This window comes from Phyllostomus hastatus, unplaced genomic scaffold (genome assembly GCF_019186645.2).
Source record: "Phyllostomus hastatus isolate PE091 unplaced genomic scaffold, TTU_PhHast_1.1 phas_contig_29, whole genome shotgun sequence".
NCBI classification, from domain to species: domain Eukaryota; kingdom Metazoa; phylum Chordata; class Mammalia; order Chiroptera; family Phyllostomidae; genus Phyllostomus; species Phyllostomus hastatus.
Genome location: NW_025333835.1, coordinates 40595710 through 40614096, shown reverse-complemented (window position 1 = coordinate 40614096; position 18387 = coordinate 40595710). Strand labels below are relative to the sequence as shown.

At 48.3% G+C, this 18387-nt stretch overlaps 1 protein-coding gene across 3 annotated transcripts in view; it reads right to left on the bottom strand.

Annotated features, from left to right (window-relative positions):
- Positions 1-7780, bottom strand: part of HS6ST3 (heparan sulfate 6-O-sulfotransferase 3) — a 610147-nt gene extending 602367 nt beyond the window's left edge. For all 3 annotated transcript variants that reach the window (XR_006785717.1, XR_006785718.1, XM_045839209.1), the window contains exon 1: positions 6962-7780. Coding sequence is in view for 1 of the 3 variants with exons in the window: in XM_045839209.1 (XP_045695165.1) it covers positions 6962-7668 (707 nt within the window). In the remaining 2 variants the exon portion in view is untranslated. The remainder of the gene's footprint in view (positions 1-6961) is intronic.
- Positions 7781-18387: the final 10607 nt, after the last annotated feature.

Genomic DNA, 18387 nt, shown 5'->3' with positions numbered 1-18387 from the left:
ACCATGAGGCAGTGCCGCTCCTCCCACCTTCCAGAGAGGAGGCAGACGTGCGAAGCAGGTCCCTGACTTACTTATTCCAGGTTAAATGACAGCACGTGGTGGAGCCAGATGAACCTCCACCTCGTTTGGCTTCACAGCCCATACGCTCTTAGACATCACCCTAACCAAATTCACAAAGTGGGCATCAGCCCGATTATCAGTAATTTTCAGTGAGTGATAACATTGTCATTGATTTCTTCTAGTTTCTCTCAAGAACATTTTTCCTAACCCGGGGTCTCACCCCATTGCTCTCCAGTATCACAGTCTTGAGCCACAACCATCCTGACCATCTGAGTTTGGCTAGTTGTCGTAATCCAGAGTTTACCGTATTTATCCTTTTTCATCCCCCTCCCCCATATCCTACATCAAAGTTCCCATGCTGGCCATTCATTCAGGCTATCTTTCCCAAAGTGAAAGTGAATGATGACGTTAGCCTTCCCAAGAGGCGGGTCCGTGAATTTCTGATTCGTGACACAATGTCTAACAGGGGAAACCTCCTCAAATGATCCAGCGAGCCCTGGCCTCTACACTTACTTTTACTCTTCTTCGAGAGAACAAGGGGAGTCGATACCTTGTTATTTATGGGAGGCAGCGATGAACCATTTATATCAGAATTAATCATTTGCACCTGAAATTACAGAGTCATGATACAAAACATCTGACAATTTCATCTCTTAAAAAACCACCATCTTGTCAAGTTCTGCTCATAGTCTTACAAGGTCATCTAGAACATACGAATACTGAGCACCTTCTACAGGCACATCTCTGTGCTGGGCACCTGGGTTTTATCGAGCAACTACATTTGCTAGAGGAAGACGTAAATAAATAACATTGTCTAAGCAAAATGTTTAGTAGACTTCCCAACATAGTTAAATTATTGGCTATAATTAAAAGAGTGAAATCAGTCAATTAAAATCAACAGAAAATATATACATGATATCGATAATTGAACTCAAAAACAAGATGAATGATTACTACAGAACATCAATTTGGGTTCCCCATTTAATTGTTGTCATACTAAACCTATTTCTTAGCCCAATAATTAATTTATTTCATGACTCTTAAAATCACATTAGGATTTGCCAGTCTCAATTAAACCTGTTTAATTCATTATCAAGCATAAATAACTTTCAAATGACATAAGCCTCTGATTGTCCTTAGTCAAAATGATATGATAATATTTAGCTTTGGGGAATAATAATTTAAGAGTCTAAGATTAAGCAAATCCACATTGTTGGGGACTAGATTTACCTAGCTTCCAATTATCACGTGCACATTTATATTTCCCTAAAAACAACCGTTTCAAAAAATCTCAAGATAATCAGCGAGGAAAAGGCAGAGAAATAAATCACCTATTACCATTTACCTCCTCCAGCCTTATCTGCACAACTGAAAACAACTGAGAGGGTTTCACTCAGCCTCCTTCCGATGCGTAGCAAATATCGGCCGTTTGAACCAGAAGCAATGCCTGTGATGAACATGTAAGTGCAGGTGGCACGTAGACAGGACAGTCTCCTGTCCCCTTAGATCCCACCGCACCCCAACCTGGTGGTGGAAATCCACCTCCTCTGCAGGTCAGCGTTTCGAATGAGAAGAGACATCAAGGAGGTTCTGCTCGAGAAAGCCGTACAGGCCGTCATGTTCTAGATCGTCTCTGAAACAGAGCTCCGCAGCCTCCTTACACACCCCAGCCTCCTGTCTAAAGAAAAAGCAATAACTGGATGATGTTTCAAAGGGGTTATGGGCTTTTGTGGCAAATTGTCTTCTATTTTCTCATTTCACCTTTTTATACTTATTATTCGGAAGCAGGCGTTCAAGTACACAGGGCCGATTTATTGCTCTTGGCCCTGACTGTGTAAAACAGTTTATACCATCAAGGCTGTGCTTGACCAAAAGTTTCCTTGGTAGAAATATTTATAAATGATTGAGAACTGTGTGGCTCATTTATAATCCTTTTTCTTTGGGGAAGAGGGTTGTTTTGTTTTGTGGGATTTTTTTTTTCCAGCATGGGGCAGGAGAGGAGAAAGATACTTTGCCCTCGGCTTAGATGAGAATGCAGACCTTCACATAAAAAGCCATACAGCCTTGGGCTCGTCCCCTGGAAGGATTCTCTTTTGCATCAAATTAGTAGGTCATACCTAGAGCTTCTGCTGCTGTGGAGCATGTCCCTTCACAGAAGAGAATATTCTTAATATATTCTTATTTAGACAGTTGCACATTGTGTGAAGTTCTTTCTTACTTAGGGTCGACATCCTTACCCCGTCACTTCTCACCCACCCTAGTTCTGTCCTTGGGAGAAACACAAACAAGTCTCCTGCATCCACCACGTCTTCCTCCTTTGAGCATTTGAAGACAACTTTTATATCTCTCTTTATTTTTCCCAACTCCCTATTAAATATTATCCGTGCCTTCAATTAGTCCTCCTATGACATGGTTCCCAGACACTGCAAAGAAACCGGAGCTGTAGTTGGACTTAAGATTTTTCCTAAACAGAATGCAAAGAGGAGACCTGAAGACTCATTCAGTTCTCATTTGCACCCACCTAGAATGGACGCAGTTGGAAGGACTGTCTAGAAGTCTAGAACCCAACGGTCTACCCAGGAGCCGTGTCTGTGCCAACTGCCCTTCTTGGGATTCCCCAGCACGCACCAGTCACGGGGTGAGTCTGTGATACATGGAGGATCAGAGGACCTCACCCCCCGGCCACACTGACTGGCTGAAGGAATAGTCACAAGTTCCAACCTGGCGTCCTGCCCCAAGATTCCGAGCGGGACCTCAGCGAAGACCTGCTTCCCTCTCAGCTTGTGGAGGCCCTAGACAGGAATAGCCGTTTACCCATTTCACAGAATAAGCCAATTGGACAGAATGAGTTCAACATGCAAGAGTGTGGGGGGAAAAGACCCCAAATCTCCCATTCCAGTCATTCTTAAAATCAACTCTGCCCCTGCCTTTCCTGTGGTCTGGTTATTAAGCCACTAATTCCCCTCTGATTAGATTGTGAGTTAGGTTTGCACCATTTGCGGCATAGAGGGTGCCGTCCAACACGATATTCATATGGTCTCCACTACTCCAACAGGACTGACAGAATGCAGGTCATGAAAGGGGAAAGTGGCCACCCCACCTGCAAAAGGTTTGGACGGAATCTCTTTCCAACATCATTTAAGAATGAGAGTGGTACTCACATACGAAAGAAGATTAAGGTCTGTTTCCCTTAGGAACCTGAGCTCATAGGGCTGACACTGTCTGCCCAAAACTGTATTTCTGGAACTATCATAGTGCCTGGCACATAGTAGGCACATGAGGCACTCTCCACTATACTCTTCATAGTACATAGGAGGCAAAACAGTGACTATAACTTACTAAAATGAAGACATAAGTGTTCTGGAACAAACTTATTATTTAACCCCCCTACGATTAGATTCCCCACTCGCTGTATAAATGATGGGACTGGACTATCATCTCCTTAGACCTTTTTTGGTCATGAGACATTATGATTCTGTCCACACTCAGCAATGGTGAAGAAAAGTCTTCTAACCACCTAGGTATACTTAGGGGAACAACATACCACAACGAAGAAATATATAATTGGAGAACAAAGCGAAAGATGAATAATGGGAGGCAATCATCAGTGATATGATTAAAAGCAGTCTTCGGGTATGCCATCTTCCTATCAGCTTTCTATCTTATTCTAAACCATTTCCGTGGCCAAAAATGCCCTCTGTGCTGGATCCAAACCGCCAGCCATCAGGCCTTTCTAAGCTCCTGGGTCTTCCAGGCCGTAGGATGGCTGCTTCAGCTCCCCACGCAGCTCCTTTTAGAGCTGGCTTCCCACTCCTCCCCTGCTCTCACCATGCCAGCGGCGCTCCTGCTCACCAGCAGAAGATGTGCCAAGTACATTGTGCCCCTCCCACCCTCGTTTCTCGTTCTGGCCCCTGCAACGCCTGATGCCCAAATGTCCATAATTTTGGATGATAACATTTATTTGTTTTAAACTTGGGGTTCTGCCTCAACCCAAACAATGATAAAACGTCATCTCTATAAATTACTGTGAAGATGTGCAGTAAGTGGCTCTAAGGAACTGACCTCAGATCCTTCTGTGAAAGAAGGCCTTGATTTGGGAAAATACCCTTATTACAGTTAACAACCAATGCATTACTCTATACCTGCATGTTAAGTATTAAGTCCTTCATAGCAGCATATTATACCACGAATAGGTACTACGCTATGCATTTTACATGCATTTTCTCACTTAGTTCCGTAACACCTCTGCAAGAAAAGTACTCCTAATTGCCTATGCTTTAAAGATAAAGAATCCAGGGCTCAGAAAGAGTAACTTGCCCCTGGTTATACAGCCAGTAAGCACAAGAACCACATCCATCTGCCCCCAGAATCCTTGCTCTGACCCAGTCCATGACTCACCAGGGCGCTGACCCCTGTGAGAAACGGGGACGGGAGGCCCGGGGTTGGGGGTGGGGGGAACACCAAAAGCAAAGAGACCAGAGAGCCCACATCAACATGATGCGCTTCTTTATCTCGCTTTGAGGCAGCCCGATTTGAAGAAGAACCTTGTTCCCATTATGTAGCAATAGATTATCTGCCATTTTGCATTGTGGAAATGTACCCTGCAGTATCCAGGCTAATCTAGTTGGCTGTAGAATGCCGCACGCAGACACTCCAGTGACAGACAACCAGTTCAGTCTTCTGGGTGAGGAAGATGCTACTGAACACCTCTTCAATTCTTTTCTGCACAGCTTTTGAGGCAGGGCACCTCACACAAACCACAACATCGAGAGAAGAAACGTCATTGAGAACACCAGGAAGGGGAGAAACGGGTGAGAAAGAGCGATTATAAAAAGTGCTACCGCCCCCCCCCAAAAAAATACTTCTGCAAAAATTAAAAATTAAAAAAAAAGAAGTAAACAAGTGCAGGGGGGTTATCTGATCACTTGGGAGTCAGGAAGAAATGAATGTTTATGGTCCATTACTAAACAAAGGGAAGCATCTGACTGTGCAACAGAAACCATATGTTCTAATAGCCATGGTGGAATCTTCCTCCACCACAGAGTAGAGACATCTTGAGTATTTCCTTCAGAAGTGAAACATTACTGCTGTAATTTACACGCTGGGTCTACAGCAGCATCATTTCATCATGAAGCAAAAAAATCCCATTATTATTTTCAGATTCCATAATCTCTAATTCCTCCTAGATCCTCACCATTCAACAAGACTTTCACACACATCAGTAGCAAATAATGCTGACACCTACTGAGGAGTCATTAGATAATTTCATATGACAATCGAAGTCTCTAGTTTTGGGGAAATGGAGGCTGGGAGTCAGACTAATGAACTCTTTGGGGTTATTCGGGAATTAATATCTAAAGGTCTAACTCCAGAAAGGACAATTTTGGGTAAAATGTAACAGACATTCCCTCTCACTGAAGCAATAATTCTTGTTTGTTAAGAAGTATGGAAGTAATAATTAACTGAAAACCTGTCTTAAGCTAAAACAGAGAGGCAGAATCTAAAACACTACACAGTAGGAAAAATGTAAAAGCAAAGGGGCCTTAAAATATACTAAGGAAGTTTTAATGCCTTCATTCCAAGTCTAGCCATTTTTTTATTCTAACCAATTTCCATTAAACAGGGAAAGGAGCAGGGAGGAGAGAAAGCATTTGAAAAACTGCCAGAGTAAAAAATCCCATAATGAAATTTTGCTCATTCTTGGAGAAATGAAGTAGAATTAGATGCTTCAGTGGCGGTGAATTCCAGAATCTGGGTAGCTGCCAGTAAATGAAGCTCTTCCATAATGTCAAATGCAAAAAGCTCTCTGATATCCACATACTGAGCTTGGGTTTTTAAATTCCTATCTCCATACACCAAATTGTTTGAAACCTTTGAGATAAAAACTTCAATAAACTAGTGTTCCAAGCTTTTAATATTTCAGCCCCTTGAGCAAGCATGTCAGATTAATCTTCAAATTGCAATGGGCAGAAAGAACATTCAACCAAATTCTTAAGCCTATGCCTCTCTCAAAGGATGTTAATAATGTAAGCAGTTTTACTGGCTATTAAGATGTCAAACTTTCCTAATTCTCAGCAGTATTACTATTTAAGGGGTGGGGGTGGGGGGAGAAAGGTCATGCTATCTTGAAAGGAAGGGATGTTACTTGTTATATCTTTGTGTCCACTTAGCATTCAGCACATTGCCAGGCACACCAGAGGCATTCAACAAACACTTGTGTGACGAGTTGATGGATTGATTGGCCCGGGGGAAAGCAGGCATCTGCTGAGAACAGCAGGAGTCAGAACCCTGGCATTGCTCAGCAGCAAAAAAAAAAAACCACCTCCAGCATTAGGGTTATCAAGGTAGCGCAGGAATTTGAACTTGTATCTTCAAAGTGCCATCAAGAGGATTGGTTCCTGAGCTGGTGAGCCCGCACCCAAAGGCCACGTACAGAGGAATTAGGCTCCTCTCTCCAGCCTCACCTGGCCTGGAAAACTCCCGCGCTGCCTTTCCCTCAGTTTGGGCTTCCACTCACAGAACTTAAGCACGAGATTCTTTTGGCCTGGTTCATCGGACACAGGCCTCTCCTTGCCCTTACAGGCTTTTCCAAGCCTCTGCTCTGAGGGGCGCCACACCGTGCTAGGCACAAGGAAGGACACACAGGGCGGCCCTGGACACCTTTGAAGGTGAGAGGGGGTGGCGGGAAGGGAGGATGAGGGAGGGGCAGGAGAGAGTTCAAGACCAGGGCACTTGTCCGGAGGCTTCCGGTCCCCGCTCCCAAAGCCCCTGCCCCAACCGCGGGAAGACGCCGGGGAAGTACCGAGCCCGCCCAGGCAGAGCCGAAGGGCCAGAGGTCCGGGCTGCTGCGGGGAGAAGGTCGGGGAGGGGGCAGGAAGCCGGAGGCGGCAGGGGACGGTACCTGGTGTGGCTGTGGTTGCGGGGAAAGTCTTTCTTCTCCATGATGGCCGGCACGCAGTTGGTGAGCTCCGTCCAGTCGGCGTGCAGCCCGCAGCTCCAGCCGGTGGAGAAGCGCGAAAAGAGCCACGTCTCCTTCTTGCCCGGCCGGTGGCAGGTGCACTTCTTCTGGCCCGCCTTGCAGCTACAGGGCTGCTCCAGGCGGATGTTCTTCACCAGGTGCCGGCCGAACGTGGTGCCCCCGGTCTTCTGGATGTGCAGGAACACGATCACGTCGCGCCCTTTGATGTTGAAATCCACGAAGCGGGTCAGGTCCTTCAGGGTGAAGTTGAAACGCGGCACGAACCGGGGCAGGGAGCCGTTGTCCGGGGCCTCGGGGTCCGGCTCCTCTTCCTCCTCTGCCTCCCCCTCCTCCTCCGGGTCCCCGGGCTCCTCGTCCTCGTCTTCCGGCGCCACGGCCCCCCGACCCGCCTCGGGCGGTCCCGGGGGTGGCGGGGGCAGCTGCGGCCGCCGCTCCGGGTCCTCGAGCGGCGCCTGTGCCCGGCGGGCGGCACCGGGGGCGGCGGGCTGGCCGGCCTCCCCCGCGCGGGGCGGCTCCCCGAAGTTGGCGCAGGAGCTGGTGCAGGAGGGGGACACGTACTGGTACATGATGACCACGAAGAGGAGAGTGAGCACCGGCGTCAGCAGCCACTTGTTGAACCTTTCATCCATGGTCCCGCTCTCAGGCCGGCAGGCAACGCGGCGGCGGCGGCAGCGGCGCGGACGGGCGCCCGCTCGGAAGTTTCGGGGACTCAGGGGCGCGGCTCCGAGCCCGCCGATCCTCCATGCCCCTGACGCCCAGACGTGCGGCTGGCTGGCGGCCCCGCGGCACTCCGGCGCTGGGGACGGGCAGGGCCGGGCCTCGGGACCGAGCGGGCAGGCGGGCGCCGGCGCGTGCGGTCGAGGCTGCGGCGCGGGGCGCCCTGCGCTCCCGGGAGCTCCCGGCTCGGGCCGCCTCCTGCTCCCGCCGGGGCGCCGGGCGCGCTCTCAGGCCACGCGGGGCATCCCGCCGCCCGCGCTCAGGCGCTGGGTGGAGCGGCTCCGGTCCTGGACCTGCCCCGGGCAGCCGGGCAGCTGCGGCCCCGAGCGCGGGGGCTGCATGAGGCTGGCCAGGGCGCTGGCCAAGGGCGAAGGCGCGGCCCGGCCCCGCCGCCCCGGCCGGCCGCGGGCACCGCGCCCCGCACGCGTGCCGGCTGCCTAGGCGGCGAGGGCGGACAGCGCCCGCCGCAAGTTTGCAGAGGATCCCCCGCAGCGGCCGCGGGCCGGGCGCCCGTGCGGAGCGGCCTCTCCCCGCGAGTCGCACCGCCGCTCCGGGTCGGTCCGCCCAGGCGCGGGCGCGCAGACACACACACACACTCGCACACGCCGGCTGGCACCGCCACAAGCCGCCAGCCGCTGTGACAGGAGCCGTGCTACCCGCAGCGAAAACCTGCCCTAGGTACGGAGCATGCGCCGCAGCCTGCCCCAGCCCCGGGGGAGTTTCCAGGGGAGGAGCCCGCCGCTCCGCCGGGCTCGGGGCGGCAGCCGGCGCTGGGAATCCCTTCTGCCGCGAGCGAGCGGGGCTGGGGCGGAAGGCGCGGGCGGAGCGAGGGGCGGCCGGGAGAGCGCCGCGGGCGGGCGCGCAGCTGAGACCGCGCGGCGGCGGCGGCGGCGGCCGTCTGGGTCTGAAAGTGCAGAGGAACCTGCCGGCCTGAGCGCGGAGGTTACACCTGCGCGCCGCCACCGGGCGGATTCACCGAAACAGGGCTCCGCGAGGGGAGGCCGGTCCCTGGAGAGCCGCAGGGGAAATTGGCCCCAGGCCGCTTTGCATTTCCACCCGAGACGTTCTCCCGGGTGCTCGAGTTTTCCTCCGGTCCTTCCTGAACCACAAACGTGGCGTGTCCAACTCCACAACTTTATTCCAGCAGCATCCACTCACGGAGAGAGACGCCGTTACTCAGTGGGCGCCCACGGCGTGCCAATCAGGCTGCGTGTTCCACGCGCACCTCCTGCCTCCCGGCAGCAGACGGGAGGTCCTCCCCACCGCTGCCGCCCGGCGCTCAGGCAGGCGGAGGAGTTCAGGGGTCACCTCCTGAATTCATCGCACTAGTCCACACATTGAGCTCCTAAAGGTGCAAGGCTCACCCCTTCCCCCCACCCCCGCAACGTGGATGATAAGGCTTTCAAACACCATTACTTCTTGAGCTGAATAAGCTCTTGTTTGCCTGCAGCTGTTTTCCAAAACTTTGTCAACATCTAAATTTTGCATTTACCCGAAGACCAAATCCTTATGTAATAACGATTTCTGTTTTTCAGATAACGGGTGGGCGTACCATCCAATTGGGGTCAATTCTGGTCTTCCTGGACCCCAGCGGAGAGGGGCCGTGTAGTGAAGGTCAAGACAATGCAGTGGGCTCCCCTGGCCCTTACCACCACGTCTCTGCTGGCCACGCTGCCAAGGCCAGTCAACCACACCTGGCGTTCCATACCTTCCTGTCAGCCACGTGCCCACCTGGGCTCCCTGCAGGTTTAGGAGGTCCCTGTCTCTTCCTGGGCCACTGTGGCCATCTCTCCCGTTTGTCAGACTGTCCCCTCCGCAACCACGGCGGAGATCCGGATCTGTTTCCGGGATACTCAGGCTTGCCCATTGAAAGTTACTTTTCTTCTTCCGCACAGGTGGGAGTCATGTCAGCAAAGCTTCCCTGCTCTGCTGCCTCTCCTCTTTTCAACCCTATAAACCACCCCAAACCTGCCCTTGCTGACACGGCAAGGCCCACGTTAGTAAGGAAGGTGCTAGGTAAGATGAATCAGCTTTTTTTTTTTTCATCTTAACTTGATTCTTTTTCTGTCAAAGTTTAAAATCCTATTAATGGCATTCCATGACTCCCCCCAAGCAAGAAATTGAAATAGAACCAAACACCCAAGAGTTATTTTCTGAATGTGTCTAGTTTATGGTGCTCTTATTTTAAAATATACACATTTGCTTGAGCAAAGAAAAAAATTGATCATATTTTTATATTACTTGATTGGAGATGTTTCTTGTTTTCTTTAAAGTGCCTTGAAATCACATGGATAAATATTACCTTTGCCAGCTGCACAAATGTGTAGCCTGAGTGCCGGTGGCAATTTGTGCGGTGAAAGCACCTGCCTGGTCATTGTCTCCTCTGCTCCTCAGAACAACGCTCAGGAGACAGGAGGAGCATAACGTCCCGTTTCAGAGATGAGGAAACTGAACCAAGGAAAGGGAGAGATGAGAGCAGAGCCAGGATTAGAAACCCCTAATATCCCCGAAATTCATTCAAATGGCCATTGAAAAAATCCATTGAACATCAACAACAGAGCCCAGAATTTCCTCCCTCCCCTCTAGAGACCCTGTGCGTCAAGAGGCAGGGAGAGACAATGCAATTGCAATACAACAACAAAATTGCTTTCCTTTTCCCTCCGGCTTCAAGGCAAAGCTGAGCAATCTCTACAGCCTGCGACACTGTGGACCTAGTCAGTGAGTTTCCGGATTAAAGGGAAAGGGGACTGCAATGTAACATGATGATGTCATTGTTAAAAGAAATTATTCAGGGGAATTTTAGAAGAGAACATTATCACAAACAATGTAACAGTGAGGGTGCTAACAAAATGTGTTTCCATAAATAAGTGCACCTATCACTCTCTTCCAAGAACATTATCCCGGGAGATGTCTTTTTTGCTTTCAGAAAAAACAGCTCATGAAGTGCCACCATTTCCTTGAGGGAACCACAGGGAAAACAAGGCAGAGAATCAGGGAACGACACAACTGATTAAGGCATGGACCCGGCTATTCATTTTTAACGATAGGTCACTTCGGTGATGTCAGCCCTGTCCCAGGAGTAGTCTCCCTATCAGGGTCGTGGAACTCGGCGTGAAACTAATCAAAGCTCTTAAATTATGCAATAAACCAGCCTCCTTATCTACCAGGGCAGACCTCCCATTCAGGTGAAAATAAACAGGAATTTTCTGCAATTGAATGCTCTCCAGGTGAAAAGGGAAACATGTTTGCCTTCAGCCTACTCTCGTTACTCCACGATGACACCAGCTGGCGGTTGTGACTGGCTAACAGATTGCAGCTACTACGATTTCCTACACAAATTATTAAAATAATAAAAATAATGTTTTCCAAGAGCTTTCTTCCCCTTCCCTTGCCAGTCTCGCAACGAGCCTAACACTATCTGCGAAGCAATTTGTTCACCTAATTTTATGCCTTAATAAGCTTTACTGCAATTATTTTCTTGCCTGCTTCTACCTCTGACTCAACTTCACTCCTCTTCCCGGCTCGTCTCGAATGTGCTCGAGCCCGTTAACAACACTGCACTCCCCGAGGATTCAAACTTTTGATTAGAACGGTCCCCATTTAATCAAGTTCAATTGGGAGATAAAATTGCATCTCAACGTCTCCCTTTTCCCTTCGGTGCCAGAAACTGCCTCTGAACATGTTGAGCAAACCCTGGAGAGATTAGCAATCCAAACGATCGCGGAGAATAGTTTTGAATTCCCTACATTTGCACACAGGGATATATAGATATGAATGCCCTCCAACACAGATGAAAAACAAAATAGATTATGTAAGTGACTGGCAGCGAGAATCTCTCCTTCAAGAATACAGATTGCTCTTATATACAGGGAAATGACTTTTTTCATCTTTGTAAACAAACTAAAAAAAAAAAGCCCCCACGGTAAGCAGTTTTGCACACAACCAGCAAAGCGGTGGCTTTCTTCTTCCCGAGGAAGTTAAGCACAAGAGTTTGGACAGGCAGGGGCAGCTGAAGAAAGAATAGTGGTGTGCGCTGGACGTGTTCCAGCTCACTACGTGATCGTAACTTTGGAGGGGTCATAACCCCACACACTGCTTTCCTTGATGTTCCAATATATGAAGAGCGTATTCTTTGCTTTATTGTGTAACACTCTTCATTCACCATCGAGAGCTGCCTATGCATGATGAACAGGGACTGTGCTACCTGTACGCATACTAGATTCATTAACTTAATATAGTGTAAGGAGATACCAGAATCTTTTCATACTAAATACTTACCTCTTCAACAAGAGCTTGTCAAGCGTTTATTGTATGCCAGGTGCATTTCTGAGTGCTTTGTTTACAAAGCTAAACAAGACCAATCAGTCCCCTGCCCTCGTGTATCTTACATTCCAACAGTGGGAAAACACATGATGAGTCAGTAAACCGTATTCATTCATTTAATCCAAAGATACAGGTACTGAGCCCCTGTTATGTCATGAGGTATTTTCAGGTACTTGGAATACTTCAGTGAACTATAAACACAATGTTTTTCCCCTCGAGAGTTTCAGTGTCAGCCGGGTAAACCTGGGGGGCCTGGCGGGCCCATGGTAAGAATTCTACTCTGGGAGAAATGGGTCGTCACTAGAGGGTTTGAACAGTTTTAAAAGGATCGTTTTGACTGCTTCTTTGAGAATGCACCGTAAGGAGGCAACCATAGAAGCAGGAAAGCCAGGTGAGGGGCCATTCTGTAACCAAGGGAGAGATTCCAGTGGCGCAGACCAAGACGGGGTGGTGGCAGAGGAGGCGGTGGAAAGTGGTCAGGCACCCGCCTCTCAAGACAGAGCCATCCGCGTGTTTCCCGGTGGGTTGAATGTGGGGGATAAGAGAAGGAGGAGCCGAAGAGGACATCGAGGTCCGAGGCCTAGACAGCTGGAAACATGGAGTTACCGTCAACCGGGATGCCGACGGAGACCGCTCCAAGTGCCATGGGGGTAAATAAGGAGGGTCATGTGCCAAAGAGCCAAGGACAAGGATGGTGAGAAGGAGGCGCTCAGAAAGGACAGCTGTGCAGAGGCAAAGGGGCTGAGCCCTGCGGGAGTGGGAGGAACCGGCCACACCAAACACCCCGGAGAAGAGCTCTCCAAGTAGCAGAGCAAGGGTCGAGGCCTCCGGAGCGGGAAAGGCCTTGGCGGGCTCAAGGTGGGGGGAGGATGTAGGGGAGGGTGTTTGGGCCGGATCTGCCGGAGCCACGAGGATGGAGGCACTGTAGCCACTGGGAGTTTTGAGCAAGGAAAAGGTATGGCCAATGGGTGTGGAAAGCTCACTCGGCTCCGTGAGGGATAGATTAGGGTTAGGAAGAGAGAAAGCAGAGAAACCAACTGGGAGGCTAGTGCAGTTTTCCCGGCAAGACATATAACAGGTGCTTGCAAGAGAGTCATTTATGCTCATGAGTCCACAAATGCGATGTGGACCGACATGACGTCCTTCATTTTCTACCAACAGAATGAAACTTCGCCTCTGAGATTCCATTTCCTGAGGATGGGTAAGAGTGAAAAGTATCCACCTTAACTCAGTCACGTCTCAGTTGGCCTCCGTCTCTTTGGGGTCGATGTTCGAGTCTGTGCCTCCCCTCTCCCTTTCCTCTTTGTCTTTCTCTGGGGTGATCTTCAGCTAAGGGGGGTTATGTAGCATTTCGCACCGGCTGAAGGAGATGTGGTCTGTGGGAGCTTCCACCCGCCCCTCGCCCCCACCCACCCGCAGCCCAGCTGCACAGTGAGGCTCCGCTGGACTCGGGTGTGGGCTTTGATTTCTGCCGGGTCTTCCCTGCCCTGCCGGCGCCTCATCCGTCATGTCCGCGTGATCTGCCTCTTAGTCGACGGGTCTCTGCCCTTTTCGTCTGCCATCCCCTTCGGCTCTTCCGAGGCCTTTTCTGAGGGGCATGTTTGCCACTCAATTAGTGGCTCACCCCTTCAGACCCTGCGCTGGTTTTTGTTGAATGTATTTTGAAATATCTTTGAAATAATCCCTTTAATAATCCCAAGGTAAATGGGATAGAAAATAGAACCTACCTATACACATTATTTTGAAAAAATTAATATAACGCCCTAATGGTGATGTAAAGAAGATATAAAAAGCGCCTTGTCTGGCGTAGCTCAGTGGATTGAGCGTGGGCTGCGAACCAAAGCATCGCAGGTTCGATTCCCAGTCAGGGCACATGCCTGGGTTGCAGGCCACAGCCCCCCAGCAACCGCACATTGATGTTTCTCTCTCTCTCTCCTCTCTCTCTCTCTCTCTCTCTCTCCCCCTCCCTTCCCTCTCTAAAAATGAATAAATAAAATCTTTTAAAAAATACAAAAAAGAAGATATAAAAAGAAAGCAACTAATACTAGAACACTGTGGATTTCCACGTGTGTGTGCTCATACTGGACCACAGTAGACAACCCAGGGTAGTGAAATCCCTGTCTCTGAAGTATCCTTTGAATATAATAGAAGCCATCCCTTTCAAGAGGAGATTGGGAGGGCAGAGGTGTTAGTGGATACTAGAATTAAAAATAATGGTAGGAGCATTGGCCAGGTGGCTGAGTTGGTTGGAACACCGTCCCTTACACTAAAAAAAGGTGTTGTGAGTTTGACCCGTGGTCAGGGCACATGAAGGAGGTGACCCATCAATGTTTCCCTGTCACATCTCTGTCTCATCGATCTCCCTCCCTTCCTCTCTCTCTAAAACCAATAAACATATCCTCAGGTGAGGACTGAAAATAATAATGGTAGGATCAGTAAAAATAGGCCTGACTCACAAATATACATAGGATAAGAAAAAAAGTGGGGGGGGAGGGGACAATATCCTGAAATGAAGCAGAGATGAAAAATTACAGATTTTTGGAGGGAAGAAAACAGGAAACATGATTTTCATAAATGAGCCAGGCTTTCTTTCTAAATGTCAGGTCAAGATACTTCTCTATAATATATCTCAAAAAGCTTTCTGTCTGGAAACCCTACTACACGTCAAGGCTAATCCCACTGATGAAAATAGTAGAATATTTGAAAGTCCCACGGAGGCAAGGCAATTCGATCATTGCAGTCATCAAATAAATGTCCGTGAAAACTCCTCATCTTTCTGAGAAGCCCAAACACCCCCTGGGCGTTGATACCATCCCAGTTGGGAATCTAGTAACTTCCCCCCTTCCCCATCAAAGTAAATCAGTTTGGGGTAGAAAAAAAGGCCAAATCAGTACACATTTTTCTCTTAGTCAGATTTGGGTTCTTGCTAGGTAAAGCCATGTTTTAGAATTATTTTTTTTAAATGATACCTATTTTTGTCTTTAAAAAGTCTGGTTTTGGGCCCTGGCTGGTATAGCTCAGTGGACTGAGCGCGGGCTGTGAACCAAAGTGTCGCAGGTTCGATTCCCAGTCAGGGTACATGCCTGGGTTGCAGGCCACGGCCCCCAGCAACCGCACATTGATGTTTCTCTCTCTCTCTCTCTCTCCTTCTCCCTCCCTTCCCTCTCTAAAAATAAATAAATAAAATCTTTAAGGAAAAAAAGAGAAAGGTTTAAAAAAAAAGTCTGGTTTTGTATTTGAAACCAAGGCTTGCAGACAGTAGTTGCCCGAGGTCATGGAATAGCCAGTAGGTGGCAGTGTTTGGAGTTGAACCAGGCGGTCTGATTCACAGATGGAGAGAAGTGGCTGATTCAAGATAGATGTTAGAAGCCAAATCAGTGGGGCTGACTGAAAGATTGGATGGGGAGGAGTAAACGAGGGACGAATCAGAGATGATTCTGAGGTTTATCATGTGAGCCCCTGGAGGGCTGGCAGTTCTATTTACTGAGCAAGGGCAACGTGGGAGACAAACCAACTGGGAGGCTGGGGAGGCGGGAGGAGTGAATTCTGAGTTCTGCTTTGGAGAAGGGGGATGCAGATACTAATGAGACAGCTCAATGCAGATACCAAATATATAGCTGAATACAGGATCCGGAGCTCAGCTATGACGGGACAGGAGACGAAATTGTGCTGGCTTTAATAAATCGGACCTGGCTGGCGTAGCTCAGTGGATTGAGCGCGGGCTGCGAACCAAACCATCGTAGGTTCGATTCCCAGTCAGGGCACATGCCTGGGTTGCAGGCCACGGCCCCCAGCAACCGCACATTGATGTTTTTCTCTCTCTCTCTTTCTCCCTCTCTTCCCTCTCTAAAAATAAAAATAAATAAAATCTTTTTTAAAAAGTAAAAAAATAAATCGGTAACACATAGCAGTGAGTGCTATAGAAATATTTGTTGAAAAAAAAATCTGTGAGAGACTAAGTAAACCCTTGCTATAGTGCAAGAGAGAAATGAGACGAACAAAAGGAACAGCAGTAGAACCAAAGAGCGGAAATTTGAGATGTAGTCTGGAGGTAGAATCACTAGCTTCTAGGGACCAATAGGAAGGGGTTGGAGAGGAGGACGTTGAAGATGACCCAGAGTATCCTGGGCGAAAGCACCCTGCATGGGGATGCCGTTGATGAGGGAGGGCAAACAGAAAAAGGACTGAAGCAGAAGTCAGTGCAGATCATTATTAGTTCTCTCTGCAAATTAAAATGTTTGCATTTCTCAAATGGGTTTGAGCTTCAGAACATTTAGATTTCATTTGAAGGAAGCAGGCTTTAAAAAGGTACTTCCATTTTTCTGCAGCAAGACAGATAACCTTAGTTTAATTACTAGCTTTGAAAAGAAAAGGCTCAGTAGAAGTCTGTAATAGTCTATATTTTATAAAGACTATTTTCTCTTTTTTTAATGTTTTGTATGACTAATTGTGTTGCAATGCTCCTCTTTCTCTCCATCTGTCTCTCTCTATACACATGTGTATATATACACAGATATGTATTTATATATATAAAACCACTCTCTCTCTAGATGATAGATAGATGGATAATAGATAGATAGATAGATAGATAGATAGATAATCTTGTGGGTAGCAAAAAAGGGGGGTCTCTGTGGAAAGTAACCTCATAGGGTGATTTGATTATAAATTCCTAATTGGGCAGCTTATGGTAGTCCTGCCCCAAGCCTGTAACTTCTTTACTAAAAGGTTTATCTTTGCCTTAAGCAAGCCCCGTCCAATGTTCCTGTGCATCCAGGTTAGCATGCCTGGGAAATGGCTCCTTTCAGAACCCCCGAGAGAGCCTATCATCTTAACGATCCTGTGATCCGATCCCTGAGTTGCTCTCTCCCACCTTCACGTAATCTCCCTCATGTTCCCTCCTTAGTTTCAAATGCGTGAAGGAAGCTGCAAAACTGTTATTCTTTGGAGCATTTGAGAATTTGCTCCCTGGCATATGTTATCAGTTTGGCTCAAGTAAACTCTGATAAAACGCCTGGACAGGTCTGGACATTTCTTACTTGGACAATCTCTGTCTCTGTGTATCCTGAGAAATCAAACATCTACCGCAGGCTCTGAGGGACAGTGCAGGTGGCGGTCCTCTGCTCTGTTAGGATGGCATTTTCCAACAGTGCAGAAACACAGACGATCTGAATGTTCTCTGAGAGCGGACTTCAAGTAGGACTCTTTTCAATACAATTAGCACAGGGGTCTACACTCAATAGACATCTGAATAAGTGTTCTTGGAGCAAGTTAAAAAGTAACCACACTCTCCGTGTGGACTGCCAGATGGGTGCCCACAAACTCAGTTGTATCAGGTACTGTGCCTCCAACCCTCGACACTTCTTGCTCACGTCTCATCTAAGGTGAAGTGAGCGATGACTCCTTTGACGAATCATTCAATTTTGTTCCTACGACTGGTAACATTCGTTTCAGTCTGACCTTTTGCTACCATTTTAACTGCAGTTCCTAGGGTCTGATGAATTGTACTATGCACAGGCCAAATTCTCCAGAAAGTATCCAGCCATGTACTATGAAAAACAGAGACATTTATTGAAGAAGATATCAGATACAAGAAACATTGTACATAAGACAGTGACACCACAGTCCCCTTCCAAGTAGGCACCTTGGGACCTCACATAGTTCTCCCAATTGCCATCAGCTGCCCCATTGTATTTTCCTAAATCTCATTAATGGTCTGAAATCTTTTCCCTTTCAGAGGTGATTTTAGTGTTGGGAAAAGCCAGAAGTCGCAGGGCACCAAATCTGAGCTGTAGCAGGTGATGAGTCACCTGAGTGATCTGAGGTTCCTCAAAAGAACTCTGCATGAGACGTGATGCATGAGCAGGTGCATTTTTGTGAGGAAGCTGCCGATCACCAGCTGCCCATAGCTGCAGCCTTCTGAGTCATCCGAAGAGTTTCCCCAGAGGAATGTTCAAGCTTAATGCAAAATGTGAGCCACATTCATTACTCTACTCACTCAGTCATTTTGAATTCGATGGCCACACAGTGCACAGGCTCACTCAACAGCATCTACCTCCCCCACTGACTAGTACAGTGAAGTTGTCATTGTTCATGCATATGCGTTCCAGTCCACTCTCCTTGGCTGCCAGGTTACATTGATGTCACCCAAACCATTCTTGTTATATTAACAGTGGCTGTATATATATATATATATATATGTGTGTGTATACACACACACACATTTATCAAAAAAGACTGGTCACCTTGTCATGGAAGTATATTAGCTATTGGGCAAAATTATGCTTGTTACCTTCTAATGGTTATTATAT